Source organism: Lactuca saligna, chromosome 4 (genome assembly GCF_052625555.1).
Source record: "Lactuca saligna cultivar CGN05327 chromosome 4, ASM5262555v1, whole genome shotgun sequence".
Classification (NCBI taxonomy): Eukaryota; Viridiplantae; Streptophyta; class Magnoliopsida; order Asterales; family Asteraceae; genus Lactuca; species Lactuca saligna.
The window spans coordinates 185,731,138-185,747,890 of record NC_136420.1 but is presented as its reverse complement, the minus strand read 5'-3'; the positions used below and the strand labels follow the sequence as shown (position 1 = coordinate 185,747,890).

The following is a 16,753-nucleotide window of genomic DNA, read 5'->3' as shown; positions in this document are numbered from 1 at the left end:
AATTGGATAATTAATAGGTTGACAAATGATATAATTTGTGATATATAACATTAATAAGGAGCTCTAATTATATGACACTTATCAATAGGAGATTAAACCTATTCTTTTATTAGAATAAGGACTAGTTTTTAACCCGTGGTAAGCACGGTTACAAAATTAATTAAACATTTATAATAAAATTTATAATTATTAATCAGTTATTTTAAATAAATTATTGATTATTAACTAAGAGATATATCAAATTTTTAAAGTTATTATAACTTTAAATTTAACAGAAAATGTAAATTTAAATTTTGAAATGGGTTGATTAATACATCTACATGACAAATGTCATGATATTAATAAGGGTGTTATATTAGAGTGACACTTGACAAACGAAGATTAAAACTATTCTTTTATTAGAATAGGGATTTGAAGATTTAAATATTCAAATTCTTATTTTATTCCTATAATTATAGATATTATTATTACAATATAATTTAATCATATTAAAAATTAAAATGATTTCCTTAACACGTACAAATGTCTCTATACACAAATAGTCTTTGTTTATTGTAAATTATATAAAATATTCAATTTTAAAATAAAAAAACCAACATTTAGGCAATATATAATTGTTTTAAATAATCTTTGTTATTTATCATACTTAAACAATAAATTAATTATATTAATTGGTTTCTGAATATAAATAACATGTGTAAATTTCAATAAATTAATGTTATATATATATATATATATATATATATATATATATATATATATATATATATATATATATATATATATATATATATATATATATATATATATATATATATATAGGGTTAGGTTCATTTGAGACCACCTATATTTTGTGAGATCATGATACGCATTTTTTTATTTTTTTTTATTTTTTTTATTTTTTTTAGTTAATTCATGTTCCGAAAATAATATTTAAAAAAAGAATTTTTTGATTTTTCCATTTATTTTGCATTTTAAAATTATTTTTAGAATATCTACAGTGTAATATTCTATTTAGAATATTTCACGTATTTTTCAAAAAAAATAGAATTTTTTGTTTATTTATTTTTTATTTTTTTTAGTTAATTCAAGTTCCGAAAATAATATTTAAAAAAAAGAATTTTTAGATTTTTCCATTTATTTTGCATTTTAAAATTATTTTTTAGAATATGTCAGTGTAATATTATATTTAGAATATTTCACGTATTTTTCAAAAAAAAATGGAATTTTTTTTATTTTTTATTTTTTATATTTTTTTTAGTTAATTCAAGTTTCGAAAATAATATTTAAAAAAACAATTTTTGGATTTTTCCATTTATTTTGCATTTTAAAATTATTTTTAGATTTGGTCTCACGGTCTCACAAAATTAGAATGGTCTCAAATGAACTTGAACATATATATATATATATATATATATATATATATATATATATATATATATATATATATATATGGTAAGATCAATAGAGAATTATTATTAACCAAAGAACTAATTTTTTTTTCATCTTTTAGAACTTATTTTTTATTAAAAAAAAAAAGTATAGAAATTCATAACTTTTTATCCTTTTTCCAATGATATCAAATTCGATTTTTTTTACGTCAAATTCACAATATGAATTTTTTAAAATTCACAACGTGAATCCGGATTCACACGATGATTCCGAAAAATATTTTTCATATTCACAATGTTAATATATGAATTTAAATGTTTTTAGATTTTGTTTCGATAAAGAATAAACTCTTGAAATTGAAGAAAAAAAAGATTTGGTTCCTTCAATAACCAATAATTATGGTTTCTATTGAACTTTTCCATATATATATATATATATATATATATATATATATATATATATATATATATATATATATATATATATATATATACGTTGTATGTTTACTTTTCCCTTATATATAAGGGTATATTTACTTTTCCCTTATATATGTATGTATGTATATATATATATATATATATATATATATATATATATATATATATATATATATATATATATATATATATATATATATATATATATATATATATATATATATATATATATATAAGGGAAAAGTAAATATACCCTTATGGGTATATAAGTTTAGTTACTCAAACTCACTATATTACGTTGTTTTGTATCACATATAAACATTGTAATTGTCGAATGTTCTTCTAATTCAACTTCTAACTTGATTTAATTCCAATATTTTTATAAATTTTACATAATCTTCCTCTAACATAATTTTCAATTTTAACTATCGTATATATAGCGTAATAGGTGTTAGGCATAAAGATGTGATGTAAGAACGAGATAATAGTGAAATTTCAAAAATCTTGAAAGTAAATCAAGTTAGGAGTAGAGGTTTAAGAACATTATAATTAATATATCAAATAAAACGATGTATTATGGTGAGATTGGATATCTAAGTTTATATACCCTTAAGGGTATATTGACTTTTCCATATATATATATATATATATATATATATATATATATATATATATATATATATATATATATGGGTAAAGTGAATATACCTAACAACCTTATATAAACTTAGGTACCTAACCACATCATACTACGTAATTTTGTATCATATCTCCATTGTAATCACCCAAAGTTCTTAAAATTCAACCTCATAACTTGATTGTTTCCAAAATCTTTGGACCTTCACCATTATCTTCCTTCAAATGACGTCTTTCTATCGGAGACCCCCTGGTAGGCTTCATATACTACCGTTGCAAATCAAATGGTGTAGGAGGAATATAATGGTGAATGTTTGAAAATCTTGGAAGTAAATCAAGTTAAGGGTTGAAGTTTAAGAACCTTAAATGATTGCAATAGAAATATAATGCAAAACAATGTAGTATAATATGGTTAGGTACCTAAGCTTATATAAGGTTGTTAGGTATATTCACTTTACCATATATATATATATATATATATATATATATATATATATATATATATATATATATATATATATATATATATATATATATATATATATATATATATATATATATAACTTTTGAAAATGCAACTTCAGTATCACAAGATTGACATCGGTCAATGAATATTATTAACAATCTACATTTATTATTGTTCAATTGTAGATTAATATTAGAAAAAAGCTGCTTTTAATTTTATTTATCAAGTATTTTTTTTTAACCCGAATAATGATATAAAAAAAGAGATATCATTTCCACTAAGTCGAGTAGATAGTAGCTAGGCTCCAAAATTAACGAGCATGAAATTGTTGAGTGATTGAACTATTTAAAATTTTAATTGATTGTCAGAATTTATTTTATTTTTTTATATAACTCTTAAAAAAAAAAAAAAAAGAAAGTTTACAATAAATTGAAATCTCCAAAATGTTATGTAACATACATTTAAGAATTAAAAAAAAATTTATTTTCTCATTGAAGAATTCAATAGTACTTGAATTTCATATCTATTGAAGTCTGCGTGATATCCTATAATAATAGAGTTTAATCGATTTAATATGTATCAGTTAGACATGTCATTTCGCTCAACTTTTTCATTAAAATATGCATCTTCGATGCTCTAACTAATTATCGAATATACTTTATGTGAATTTTGATTGTATTAATTCATAGTCTTAGAAAAACATACGACATGATTAATTTTTTTCAAACATGTGTCATGACACATTATAATGTTTGTGATTTTAGTGTCACAATATCATTTTATGTAATTAGAACTAACATGTGAGCTAAGAGGCTTCATAATTTGTACTCTAATATATGTACACGTTTGTGTGGAGTGCACGTATGTATAAGATCGAATTAGAAGTCGGTTCGACGATAAGTCAGGGTCTGGAGGCAGTGCCCCTGGGTCCTTGGTTTCTAAAGTGGATGCATCCCTTTGGCATGGTCTAGGGGCAGCTCCCCTAGCGAGTAATGACTTAAAGTCATTATATTAAGAAAATTCTCAACCGAATTAATTTTACTGATTGTTCTCCTGTGAGTACTCCTATAGATCCAAGTGTGAAATTAATGCCAACTATTGGTGTTCCCATTTCACAATTGAAATAATCTACGACTATTGGTAGTTTGATGTATGCCATGACACATACCAGACCTGATACTGCTTTGATATGGGCAAGTTAAGCAGGTACAATAGTAATCCTAGTGCTTAACATTGGCAAGCAGTCAATAGAGTGTTCAAGTATCTCAAAGGAACCATGGAATATGGTTTGAGTTACTTGGGGGGGGGGGGGGGTTCCTTCACTTTTAGAAAGTCATTCGGATGCAAGTTGGATAACCAACATGAAGAACCATTCCTCAACTTTTGGTTGGGTATTCTTGCTTGGGGGAGGTGCCATTTCTTGGGCTTCCAAGAAGCAATCTTGCATTACAAATTCAACAATGGAATTTAAGTTTGTTGCATTAACGGCTGCTAGTAAAGAATCAGAGTGGCTAAGGCATACAACCTGGTTTATAATGGTAATTCTAGACACCTAGGTGTTAGACATATTATGATTAGAGAACTAATCATGAACGGTGTGAGTTCGGTTGAGTTTGTGAAATCGCAACAAAATTGGCAGATCACTTGACCAAAAGGTTTGACAAGAGACTTAGTGCACAAGTTTGTGATATGGATGAAATTAAAGTCCATTTAATTATGTAATGATGAGACATCCAATTCCCTCCTAATATAATGTTAGGAATTGAATTCAATGTGGAAAGCCCATACTTATAGATTGGAACACATGAAGTATTCATCCAGGTATGTGTTCGGTTCTGCAAGTTAGTCAGGTTGAAGTTTAACTTCTTAATAATTCCTTTGATAAATGTATGTGTAGATACATGAAAAGGAGTTAGCTATGTGATTGCAAAGTGTAGTGGCATTTCAAGAGGTTGTGGATATCATGAGAGGTTTGGGATACACGGCTTTATAATACTGTCAAGTTGTATTTTTCTAGAAATTCAATAAACTAGTATATATGTTACTTTCTGGTATTCTAATAGGTTGATGGGTTCAAGTCTTAGAACACCCTGATGCTCGATCATTTGCAAGTGTATGATACTAAGTGGAAATTCAATCGTTTCGATATTTTCATTATGTACTAGTTTGGTTATGTTTTGATAAGGTTATGTTTGTTTAAGGGTTACCAAAACGGGGGAGGATTATTGGTGATTTTAGTGTCACCGTGTCATTTTATATAATTGGAACTAACATGTCGGCTAAGGGGCTTTATAATTTATACTCTAATATACGTACGGGTTTGTACGGAGTGCACGCATTTATAAGATCGAATAAGAAGTTGGTTCGACGATAAATCGAGGGTCCGGGGGCAGCGCCCCTAGGTTTGGGGTTTCCAAAAGGGATGCACCCCTTTGGCAAGGTCTAGGGGCAACTCCCCTATCAGGGTCCAAGGGGCAGAGCCCCTGGCTTGCATATGGGAACATAGTGGAAAAATCAAATTCTTGAGGGTGATTATGGTAAAACTGACGAAATTCGTCACTTTTTGAAACCTTGATTTCCTCATTAAATTCCGTATTTTCTGACTTGCTTCCAAAGCAACCCATGACAGCCAACCCTAAGAGGTAAACCCTAAATCTCGTTTATTATATAAACGAATCTTCTCTTTGAGAAAAGACACACAACTATTAGGTCTTTATTCTTCAGACGAACATAGAATCATTCTAGCAATTTGGCTTACGATTTTTGTGTCTAGATTTGTAAGTGTCCTTATAGATTATCTTAGGCTGAATTTCTTGCAACCCATAGGATAGAAATATCAGTTCGAAAAGCGTTCACACGATCCAAGGGGTAAAACTGACGAAATTCGAATTCTAGATTGCATATGGGAACATAGTGGAAAAATCGAATTTATGAGGGCGATTATGGTAAAACTGACGAAATTTTTCAGTTTTGAAAACCCTTGATCTCCTCATTAAATTCTGTATTTTCTGACTTGCTTCCAAAGCAACCCATGACGGCCAACCCTAAGAGGCAAACCCTAAATCTTGTTTATTATATAAACGACTCTTCTCTTTGAAAAAAGGCATACAACTATTAGCTCTATATTTTTCAGATGAACATAGAGTCATTCTAGCAATTCGGCTTACGATTTTTGTGTCTAGGTTCATAAATGTCTTCTTGGATTATCCTATGCTGAATTTCTTGCAACCCATAAGGTAAAAATCTCAATTCAAAAAGAGCTCATACGATCCAAGGAGTATCCAGATCTCCAACATAAACTCTAATTCCTCCTAAATATGATAGGACATATGAAAATCAAAGTTGATGCTTAATAGAAATCTTGTGAACGAATGAGCTCTTATTCAACTAATAAAATGAGCAAGTAATGATTACCATGAGCATGCCTTTAATTAATGTGATCGTAAGTGAAACTGGATTCTTTATCTTTGTTAAGTGGGAGTAGAATGTCAACTATATCCTCTTCTTCGTCATTAGACTTTCAGTTTTGAGGGTCGAGGTGTTCACCAATGAGTTCTTCGTAAAATGAATCAAAGACTTTTGAAGCATTTCTCTACCCGATCCATCTTTCCCATGAGCCTATCAACCAAACCCACAAAAGGAAGACCAGGGCAAAGATCTGAAACAAAGAATTCTGACGTTATCCCTTGAAGTTCATTAAGTAGTCGAAGAACCTCTTTTCTTTCATGTTTATCCTGATAACTCTTCCAAGGCCTACTCTCGTCACTAAAGTAATGGCCACATGCTTCATAGTTTCGCTCAAGTTTACGGTATTAAACGAAAAAGCTAGCGCATGTATCTTCTTCATGGTACGTGAGACCTCGTCTTCACGAATATACCTAAAAGATTTTACTTTTTTAGGGCTCAACAATGGAACATATAAATCTCTCTCATATCTCTCCAATAGTCGTTGTAGGGGGAAAAGGTTACATATGAATCAACGATAGTCGGAATGAAACTGAATTGAAGAGATATGATTGGGCCGTAGGATTTCGAGAGTTGCCATAGGAAAGTATGGAGGCTCGAATAATTGATCTGGTGCAAGTTTCCGATGAAAGGTAGTCCATGAGGGCCTGGTGGACATGAACAAGATCTGTTTTTGAAGGTTTTTGAAAGAGAGTAGAGGAGAGTAGGGCTGTGCAAAAAACCGCACAAACCGCACAAACCGCCCACACCGCACCAAACCGCACCGCATAATGCGGTTTAGAATTTCGCGGTGCGGTTTGCGGTTCATCATTTTATCAAACCGCACTATGCGGTGTGGTTTGCGGTTTGTATTTATAAAATTGCGGTTCAAACCGCACCGCACCGCATGTTATATATACTTTTTTTTCTTTATTTTGTTATAACTTCAAATCACGATTTAGAAATGATGTATATAAATATATTTCTTACAATAACCAAATATCTATAACGTAACATTAAATCACTATTAGATCAAGATCTCATGGTTTACAAGAATATATAAATTATAACGACAATATAAAGCAATAACAATGATACTTAGAAAACTATAGTAACATGAGTCACAATTTATTAAAAAACGATTTAACTCGAAAATTGTATTTGTTTTTATAAAATAAAAGCAATCATTTTTTTTAACCCGGTTAGGTTTTTAGTTTTTTGATAGATTTAATGTTAAACAACACATCAAACCGCACAAACCGCAACTAAACCACATAAACCGCCCGCATCAAACCGCACCGCATCATGCGGTTTTGAACATCTGTGGTGCGGTTTGCGGTTTCTAAAATATTCAAACCGCATATGCGGTGCGGTTTGCGGTTTTGACTCGAAACCGCACCAAACCGCACCGCGCACACCTCTAGAGGAGAGATTGGAGAGGAACACACACAAGAAGAAATAGAAAAAACAGTGCCATTTTTTAGATTCTATGAACCTCCGGTACTAGTTTTGGATGCATGATAAACACAACAAAAATTACAGTCGCGTGCACAATGATGGCGGCTTCCAGAATTGTCATGTAAATCCAATAAGGGTTCTATTCAAGTGGAAAAAAATAGTCTCAATTTGTCTTCCACACAATCAGAGGATATTATGTCGGCTCATTTAGTACGATTTTTAAAATAATTTGAAACTTTTTGTCTATATAAGTAAAGAGGTTTAAAAGAATTATATTTTCTTTATTATTATAATTTAGTAATTTATTTATCTAATCTAATAAATGAAGGTTTTTTGTCACATGTCCTCTTCTACTTCATTTGGATACATGATATTTTTTTAAAAATTTAAAATTTTTATTTTCCACTTGTCATTTTATTGTATTTTTTATTTTATTAAACTAAAATTTCACATTTAATATATAAGGTAATATATATGTAAAGTATTTATTAGAAATTGGTTTATATATGTAATGTATCCAATACATTAAAATCTCATTAATTTTAATAATTCAAAAAAAAAATTATTTTTCTTATAAATTCAAACTTTTTAAATTGTTAAAATTTTATATTTAATTTTTTTTAAATAAACTCATGTAATATGTGGATCTCATACCTAGTGATTAATATACGATCAAAGCAGTGTTATTTTTAAAAAAAATATTATTGCAAAATTTTATAAATAATTTTAAAATAATACTAATATTGAATTTTATTAAAGACGATTTTGCTTTGGTTTATCATAGAAAAAATGATAAGTAGAAAATAATGACATTGCTTTTTGAGGAATTTTAGTGGAGAAAATTATTACGCTACTTGAAATATCATTTAATAACTATTTTTATTATTTCCAAATCATTAAAATTGATTATTTTATAAATTAGACAATAGTTACTTAGAGAGTTACAAATAATCGTTCATAAACTGCTCTTGGTTGCTTATGTTTAGGGTGTAAAAGAGTCAGGTTGAGCCCGAGCTTGGACAGGCTCGGCTTAGGCTCTTTTAAGTTATAAGGGCTCGAACTCGAGCTCGGTTTGATTCGAGCTTAATTGTACGGATATCGGTTCAAGCACGTAAAGAATTATATAGGCTCAGCTCAGGAACAAGATCAACTTGTTTTTTGTCTGATGAGCCTAAATAACTTAAGCTCGGTTCAAGCTTGTTAAGAAGCTTGTTTACTAATATCTTAAATCTCTAATTCCCCAAATAAGTTTTTATTTTAACATATAAAAATAATAATAATGTATATTATATATAGACTCATTTAAGCTCATAAGCTCACTGATTAAAACTCGGTTCGAACTCCACTACAAGAATAATGACTATTAGTGACGACAGACGTCGCCGCTAAAAGTCCCGATTTTCGCCGCTAATACCTTTAGCGGCGACACGTCGCCGCTAAAAGGTCGCCGTTGTTGGTTCGTCGCTAATACCCAATGTGTCGCTGCTAATGCTTACCGTCGCCGCTAATACCATGTCGCCACTAATACTTTCTGTTGCAACTAAAAGTGTCGCCGCTAATAGTAGTTTTCTTTTTTTTCTTTTTTTTTAAAGTTTTTTTAAACATTTTTTCCATATACAAAACAAACCTTATAAAATTATAAAAACTGTTATAAATTATAAAAACTTTATAAAAATATATAACCAAAAACACATCCATACATACACAATACACGTACAAACACATATACATATATATACAAAAACACATATACATACATGATACACATACTAATACAAAAATACATAAATAATACACATATAAAAACACTCATATATATATATATATATATATATATATATATATATATATATATATATATATATATATATATATATATAAACACACACACACACACATATATATATATATATATATATATATATATATATATATATATATATTCATACTAATACACAAATACATACATAATACACATAAATACACATACATACACAAAAGACACATTCTACATATAAATGAGTACATAGAAGAGAGAAGGGGGAAGAAGGAGTTGAAGGAGGAAGGAGCTGAAGGGGGTTATATCTGCAAAGGGAATTAGCGGCGACGCCTTTTAGCAGCCACATGTTGAGTATTAGCGGCGACACCTTTGGGGGGGAATTTTGATGGTCAAATTTTTTGAGTATTATCGATGACATCTTTGGGGGGGAAAACTTTTGCGGTCAAAATTTTCGAGTATTAGCGGCGACACCGTCGCCGCTATTGGTATGTACGTTATCGATTTTCAGTGATTGGATTAGGGACAAAATCAACGGCTAAGGTTTCACCTCATATTTCGACGCGGATCGGGATCGATGGGCATTAGCGGCGACACATAACGCGAAAATTATGTGTTGCCGCTAAAGGTGGTTGTCGCCGCTAATGCCCATTATTCTTGTAGTGCTCGTTTAATAAACGAGCCTCACATTTAGGGTTGAGCTTGGCTAAGACTTGTTTAATTCGATCTCGAGACAAGCTTTTAAAAAGTCGATCTCGAACATAAGGTGCCAAGCTTTTACAGAATATATATATATATATATATATATATATATATATATATATATATATATATATATATATATATATATATATATATATATATATATATATATATATATATATATATATATATATATATGGAGAGAGAGAGAGGGAGATATGACAGTTCCATTGAGATTCTGGAAAAAAATAGATATTTTTATATTCAACATCAACCATAAATTTCTCATTGCCGTTTTAACGCTCCAGCTTATTGGTATGACAGGATAATGCCTAATTATAAATTGTTATATGGCGGAAGATCTAATCATATATGATTATACATTTTTATACATATATGCCTAATTATAAATGGTTACACATATATGTATGTTGTCAAAATTATTAATCATATATGATAATAGTGGTTGGTGGTAGAAGAGGTAGTAGTGACAAAGATAACGGTGGTAGGGATGACAGAGGTGGTAATGATGGGGTCAATTGGTGGCTAAGGTTGTAGTGGTGGTTGGGAAGGTGGCAGGGGAAAAAGAAATAAGTAGTGTTACATAATAACATGCTTGAGCTGCTATAGTGGCAAATAAAAAAATGTGATTAAGGTTTAATTTTAATATCACAATTTATTATTATTTTTTTAATTTCAACTGAACCTCTATATATATATATATATATATATATATATATATATATATATATATATATATATATATATATATATATATATATATATATATATATATATATATATATATATATATATATATATATATAAATTGTCACATCGCTATTTTATTCTTTATATAACTCTTTCAAAAATAAATTACGTTTTATATATATATATATATATATATATATATATATATATATATATATATATATATATATATATTAATTTATTTCATATGTATCAAATAGACATATCATTTCACTCAAATTTTTTTATTAAACTATGCACATGTCCATGTTCTTAGTGGCGGAGCAAATGAGGTAGTTGAAGTATTACAATATCCCTAAAAAATTATATATATATATATATATATATATATATATATATATATATATATATATATATATATATATATTATTTGTATACATGTTTTATCTTATTGTATTCCCCAACTAAAACTACTCTACCATGTTTTTTAATGCAAATGATAACTATATAAAATATATATTGATAAGGTTTGTACATCATATCAAAATTTCTGATTTCGTTATTGGATGCTCTAACAAATTAACAAATATACTTTTTCTGAATTTTGATTGGATTAATTCATATTTTTAGAAAAACATTGAAACATGATTAAATTTTTTCAAACATGTGTTATGATAGGTTACCATGAGACTAGACTTGGAAAATGTATCGTATCGTGTCGGTTCCGTGTTGTGTCAAAACATTAAACAGGTTGCAAGGGATTGAACTTAACCCGACCCATTTAATTATTGTATCGTGCCGTGTCAATCCGTTTATTTTTGTGTCGGGTTTCGGGTTAAGGTTTAGACCTTGTAAAAATATTTTGTCATGTTGGGTTGAAATATTTTAAAAGTTGGAAAGTAGGAGTTGTTGAGGCAAGAAGGAAAAAGTGAAACACTAAAGTTATGAGATGGAATGACAAAATTTATACTATGTTTAAAAGGAAAAATTAAAAGAATTAAAGTTAAGGAGCAAATGGGATAGATGGTGAGGATGACCAAAACTAAGTAACTTTGAAATTTTGAATATTATTTCTAATTATTGAGTTTGGTCCACTACAAGTCTATAACATATAATATATTTTTTAAAATATGAAATTTATAATAAATAATATATAATTAAACGGGTCATATTCGTGTCATTTTCGAGTTGAAAGTTTTAACCCTAACCCTACTCGTTTATTTATCGTGTCGTGTCGTGTCAACCCGTTTATATAAATGTTTCGAAATATCTGACCCTAACCCGCTAATTTTGTGTCGGGTTCGTATCGGGTTTTCGTGTCGTGTTTTCGTGTCCAATCATGTTTTGCCAAGTCTACATGGGACATATGAAAATCAAAGTTGATGCTTAATAGAAATCATGCGAATGAAATGTTATGCAACTGATAAAATGAGCAAGTAATGATTACCACGAGCATGCCTTTAATGTGATCGTAAGTGACACCGAATTCTTTATCTTTCTTAAGTCGGAGTAGAATGTCAACTATATCCTCTTCTTCATCACTAGACTTTCGGTTTTGAGGGTCGAGGTGTTCACCAATGAGTTCTTCGTAAAATGAATCAAGACTTTTGAAGCATTTCTCTACCCGATCCATTTTTCCCATGAGCCTATCAACCAAACCCACAAAAGGAAGACCAGGCCAAAGATCTGAAACAAAAAATTCTGACGTTATCCCTTGAAGTTCATTAAGTAGTCGAAGAACCTCTTTTCTTTCATGTTCATCCTGATAACTCTTCCCAAAGCCTACTCTCGTCACTAAAGTAACGGCCACATGCTTCATAGTTTCGCTCAAGTTTACGGTATTAAACGAAAGAGCTACCTCATGTATCTTATTCATGGTACATGAGACCTCGTCTTCACGAATATACCTAAAAGATTCTACTTTTTTAGGGCTCAACAAATGGAACATATAAATCTTTCTCATATCTCTCCAATAGTCGTTGTAGGGGGAAAAGGTAACATCAAGGTAATTGTAAGTTAATTTTTTTGGCCCAACAAATGATGGCCTATTGCAAAAGATGATATCTTGGGTTTTCAGGACTTCTTTCGCTACACTCGCAGAAGAAACCACGATAGCTGGAATGAAACCGAATTGAAGAGATATGATTGGGCCGTAGGATTTAGAGAGTTGCCATAGGAAAGTATGGAGGCTCGAATAATTGATCTGGTGCAAGTTTCCGATGAAAGGTAGTCCATGAGGACCTGGTGGACATGAACAAGATCTGTTTTTGAAGATTTTTGAAAGAGAGTAGAGGAGAGAGAGGAGAGGAACACATACAAGAAGAAATAGAAAAAACAGTGCCATTTTTTAGATTCTATGATCCTCCAGTAGTAGTTTTGGTTATATTGACTAGATACATGTAAGATAAAACACGTGCGTTGGATTTGGATGCATGATAGCCACACAATAAAATTACAATTGCGTGCATAATGGCAGCCTCATAATTGGTATCCCATAAGGGTTCTATTCAAGTGAAAAAAAAACACAACCTCAATTTGTCTTGCATCACAATCAGAGGATATTATGTAGGCTCATTTAGTATATTTTTTAGAAATCATTTGAGACTTTTTATTTATATAACTAAAGAGGTTTAAAAGAATTATATTTTTATTATTACAATTTAGTAATTTATTAATATATAGCCAAAGCTATTGTAATGGGGAGCTGATTCTGCCACTGTAAATTTTAATTCATCTATGTATTTTGATAGTAAATTGACAATTATACCCCTAAATAAATTTAAACATAATGAAGTGAGAGAAAATCAATGTTTCCAAAAACCACACGCAAAGGCGTTGCTTCAACCGACAATCCTTCGTTGATGCAATTAGTCTTCCTTAGTGGCGAAGCCAGGACCAAAGTAAAGGGGTATCCCAATTTTATATTGAGGGTAATCCAAATTTTTTTTTCCAAGGTACTTGGCTTTCCGCGTTCCGTTTCGGTTTTAAACTTAAACCTTAATCGAATCCTTAGCTAACTTCAAGTATTGTTATATAAACATGAAGTTAAAGTATATTTTGATACTTGAATCGATGTGGGATTCAAAGTAGACATCAAATGAAGTATGATGATAGCAGACTAATATAATAGACAAAAATGGTTTGAGTTTACATATGTTTGACGATGTGGGATAGAATAGTTGGGAAACAAAAAAAATAGACAAAGCATATGTAAGGAGAATGAATTGAACCTGAGAACTTTAGTTCAATAAACAAACACATTAACCAATAGCTCTTGTATTTGTTTTGTGTTATAAATGAAGGGATGCATATATATACATTATATCGAAAAAATTAAAAGATTCGTACACAAAAATTACATTATCAAATTTTTTTTGAGGGGTATCCCGGGCTACCCCGGGATCCCCTTGGATCCGCCTATGGTCTTCCTCCCGTAACTTCGTTCTTCCTCAACGACCAAGCACCGTCGGTTACCATCACCAACCGCAACCACCTCTAAATCAAAACCCACCGCCACAACTCCCAAAAGCGCACCAATTCCAAACCAACAAATCAGATTACTCCTATGAACTGAATAAACCTTAATCTTCAACACGTTCAATTTATAAACAAGCTTATCAATTTCTACTTTTTTCAAATTAAAGCAAGCTTGAATATTAGTTCTGAGAAATTAGTTCTTTCTTATATTCATCTACTTATAAATTGTTTTTATGTTGTTTTTTCATATAGATTGATATGCATTTGATTATGTATTTTTTTTCTTGAATTTGATTTCGGTAGTGTTGCCATTTTTGATTTTAGAACTAAAAGAAATTCTTTCACAAAAAAAGAAAAAACCTCAGTTTTATCTATTACTTGTTTTTTTGAGCTCCATCACGTTACCAAAATGTAAACTGAGCTTTTTTTTTGTCATAAAAGTTCCTACATTTTATAATTTTTTCAGTTTTACACTAAAATTTTTTTTTTTTTTTTTAAATGAAGTCAACTTTATAAATAATGTTTATTATTATTCATTAATGAAGTTGATTACCGGCACATAACTCTATATCCCTCTAACTCATCAACCGGTCCAAACCTATTTTGGACCCGGGGCGAATAGAAAGAAAGGGCCCTTGTAGACACAAATGTATTCAAATAATTTACAAAAATATGATAATATAAAGAAAAATGTTTATTCTAGTTTTTAGATGTAAAATCATCAAAAATATTATCAAAAACACAAACATTGAAAATATATAGTTATATAACAGATATTTGAAAGTATGAACGTAAGGTGCAATAATAAACAAATAAATGAAGGCTTGTTGTATTTCTAACAAGGGATAATGACTTAGGAGGGTAATAAGGTTTTCAGTTTTTCCGTATTAGGTCACTAAGTTTTTTTTATGTGTATTAGACCAATATGATTGTTATTACCGTTTAGAAATAGTCCTTTTACCGGTTTTAACGGGTAAAAAGGATTATTTCTAAACGGTTATAACAACCATAGTGGTCTAATATGCACAAAAAAACCTTACTGACCTAATACAGACAAACTGGAAACCTTATTACCCTCCTAAGTCATTAACCCTAATTATTTAGAAAACATGCTTACTAATCAATGTGACTGATTTGTTTGACTGAAAATAGTTGCTTCCATTTAAACTTATCTCATAACCCTTCCAGAACTTCTAAGTCCAGAAACTCATATAATTGATGATCTTCATTACATAAATATGCAACATTTTATCAATAACTTCTTTTTGGTCATTTAAATGTTTACATGAACACATCCATATGTACAAAAACAAAATCTCACTTTGATACCTCCCATCAATATCTACATTTGATAACGAATGGAAATGTAAAACCAACAGAGACTTGTATAGGATGTCTATTATCAATTATTTTATAAAAGCAAAACCACAACATAAACTAAGAAACTGAAGTTGCAAAATGAATAAAAAAATCAGCACATAAACAAATACATACATAGTATATACAACACATAAACGGAAGTTTATAAAGCATGAAACTTAATGACAGTAAAAGTAAAAAACTTAAAGGAGACTTTATAGAAAGAAAGATCATCCTTACTTGCCACAAATGGTTGAAGACATCAACAAGAAAATCAATCTGACCATAGAATCCACATATTGTCTCGATTTGTGTGTGTCATCCTTGCGCAGGGGCCATGCTAATCTTCTCTGTATCGTTCCAATTTTATCGGATGTCCCCAAAGGGACGACTATAGATGAAGAGCTTCGCCATATAGAGGAGTAGCAAGTTATCTGGGACGACACGAGTTCTAAACGAAGTAGTTTACTGTTGATGGTCATATATTCTCAATGTCTTTAAAATTAGGGTTAATGACTTAGGAGGGTAATAAGGTTTCTAGTTTGTCCGTATTATGTCACTAAAGTTTTTTTGTGCGTATTAGACCAATATGGTTGTTATTACCGTTTAGAAATAGTCGTTTTTACCCGTTAAAACCGGTAAAATGACTATTTCTAAACGGTAATAACAACCATATTGGTCTAATACGCACAAAAAAAACCTTAGTGATCTAATACGGACAAACTGGAAACCTTATTACCCTCCTAAGTCATTATCCGTTCTAACAATTAGCACAAAATCTGTATGCTATAATATGTACATGTCAATATGAGAAGATTACAAAATGACCAAAAAAGAAATATATATATATATATATATATATATATATATATATATATATATATATATATATTC

General features: G+C 29.7%; 1 protein-coding gene and 1 non-coding gene across 2 annotated transcripts in view; both read right to left on the bottom strand.

Annotated features, from left to right (window-relative positions):
- The window catches only part of LOC145043162 (6,7,8-trihydroxycoumarin synthase-like), a 33,009-nt gene extending 19,634 nt beyond the window's left edge, over positions 1-13,375 (bottom strand). The window contains exon 1 of the mRNA XM_078991729.1: positions 12,471-13,375. Within this exon, the coding sequence (XP_078847855.1) occupies positions 12,471-13,367 (897 nt within the window). The 5' untranslated portion in view covers positions 13,368-13,375. The remainder of the gene's footprint in view (positions 1-12,470) is intronic.
- Positions 13,376-16,145: 2,770 nt separating this feature from the next.
- On the bottom strand, positions 16,146-16,248 carry LOC145044397 (U6 spliceosomal RNA). The gene has a single exon (XR_013681351.1). It is a non-coding gene; the product is annotated as a U6 spliceosomal RNA (small nuclear RNA).
- Between the last annotated feature and the right edge of the window lie 505 nt (positions 16,249-16,753).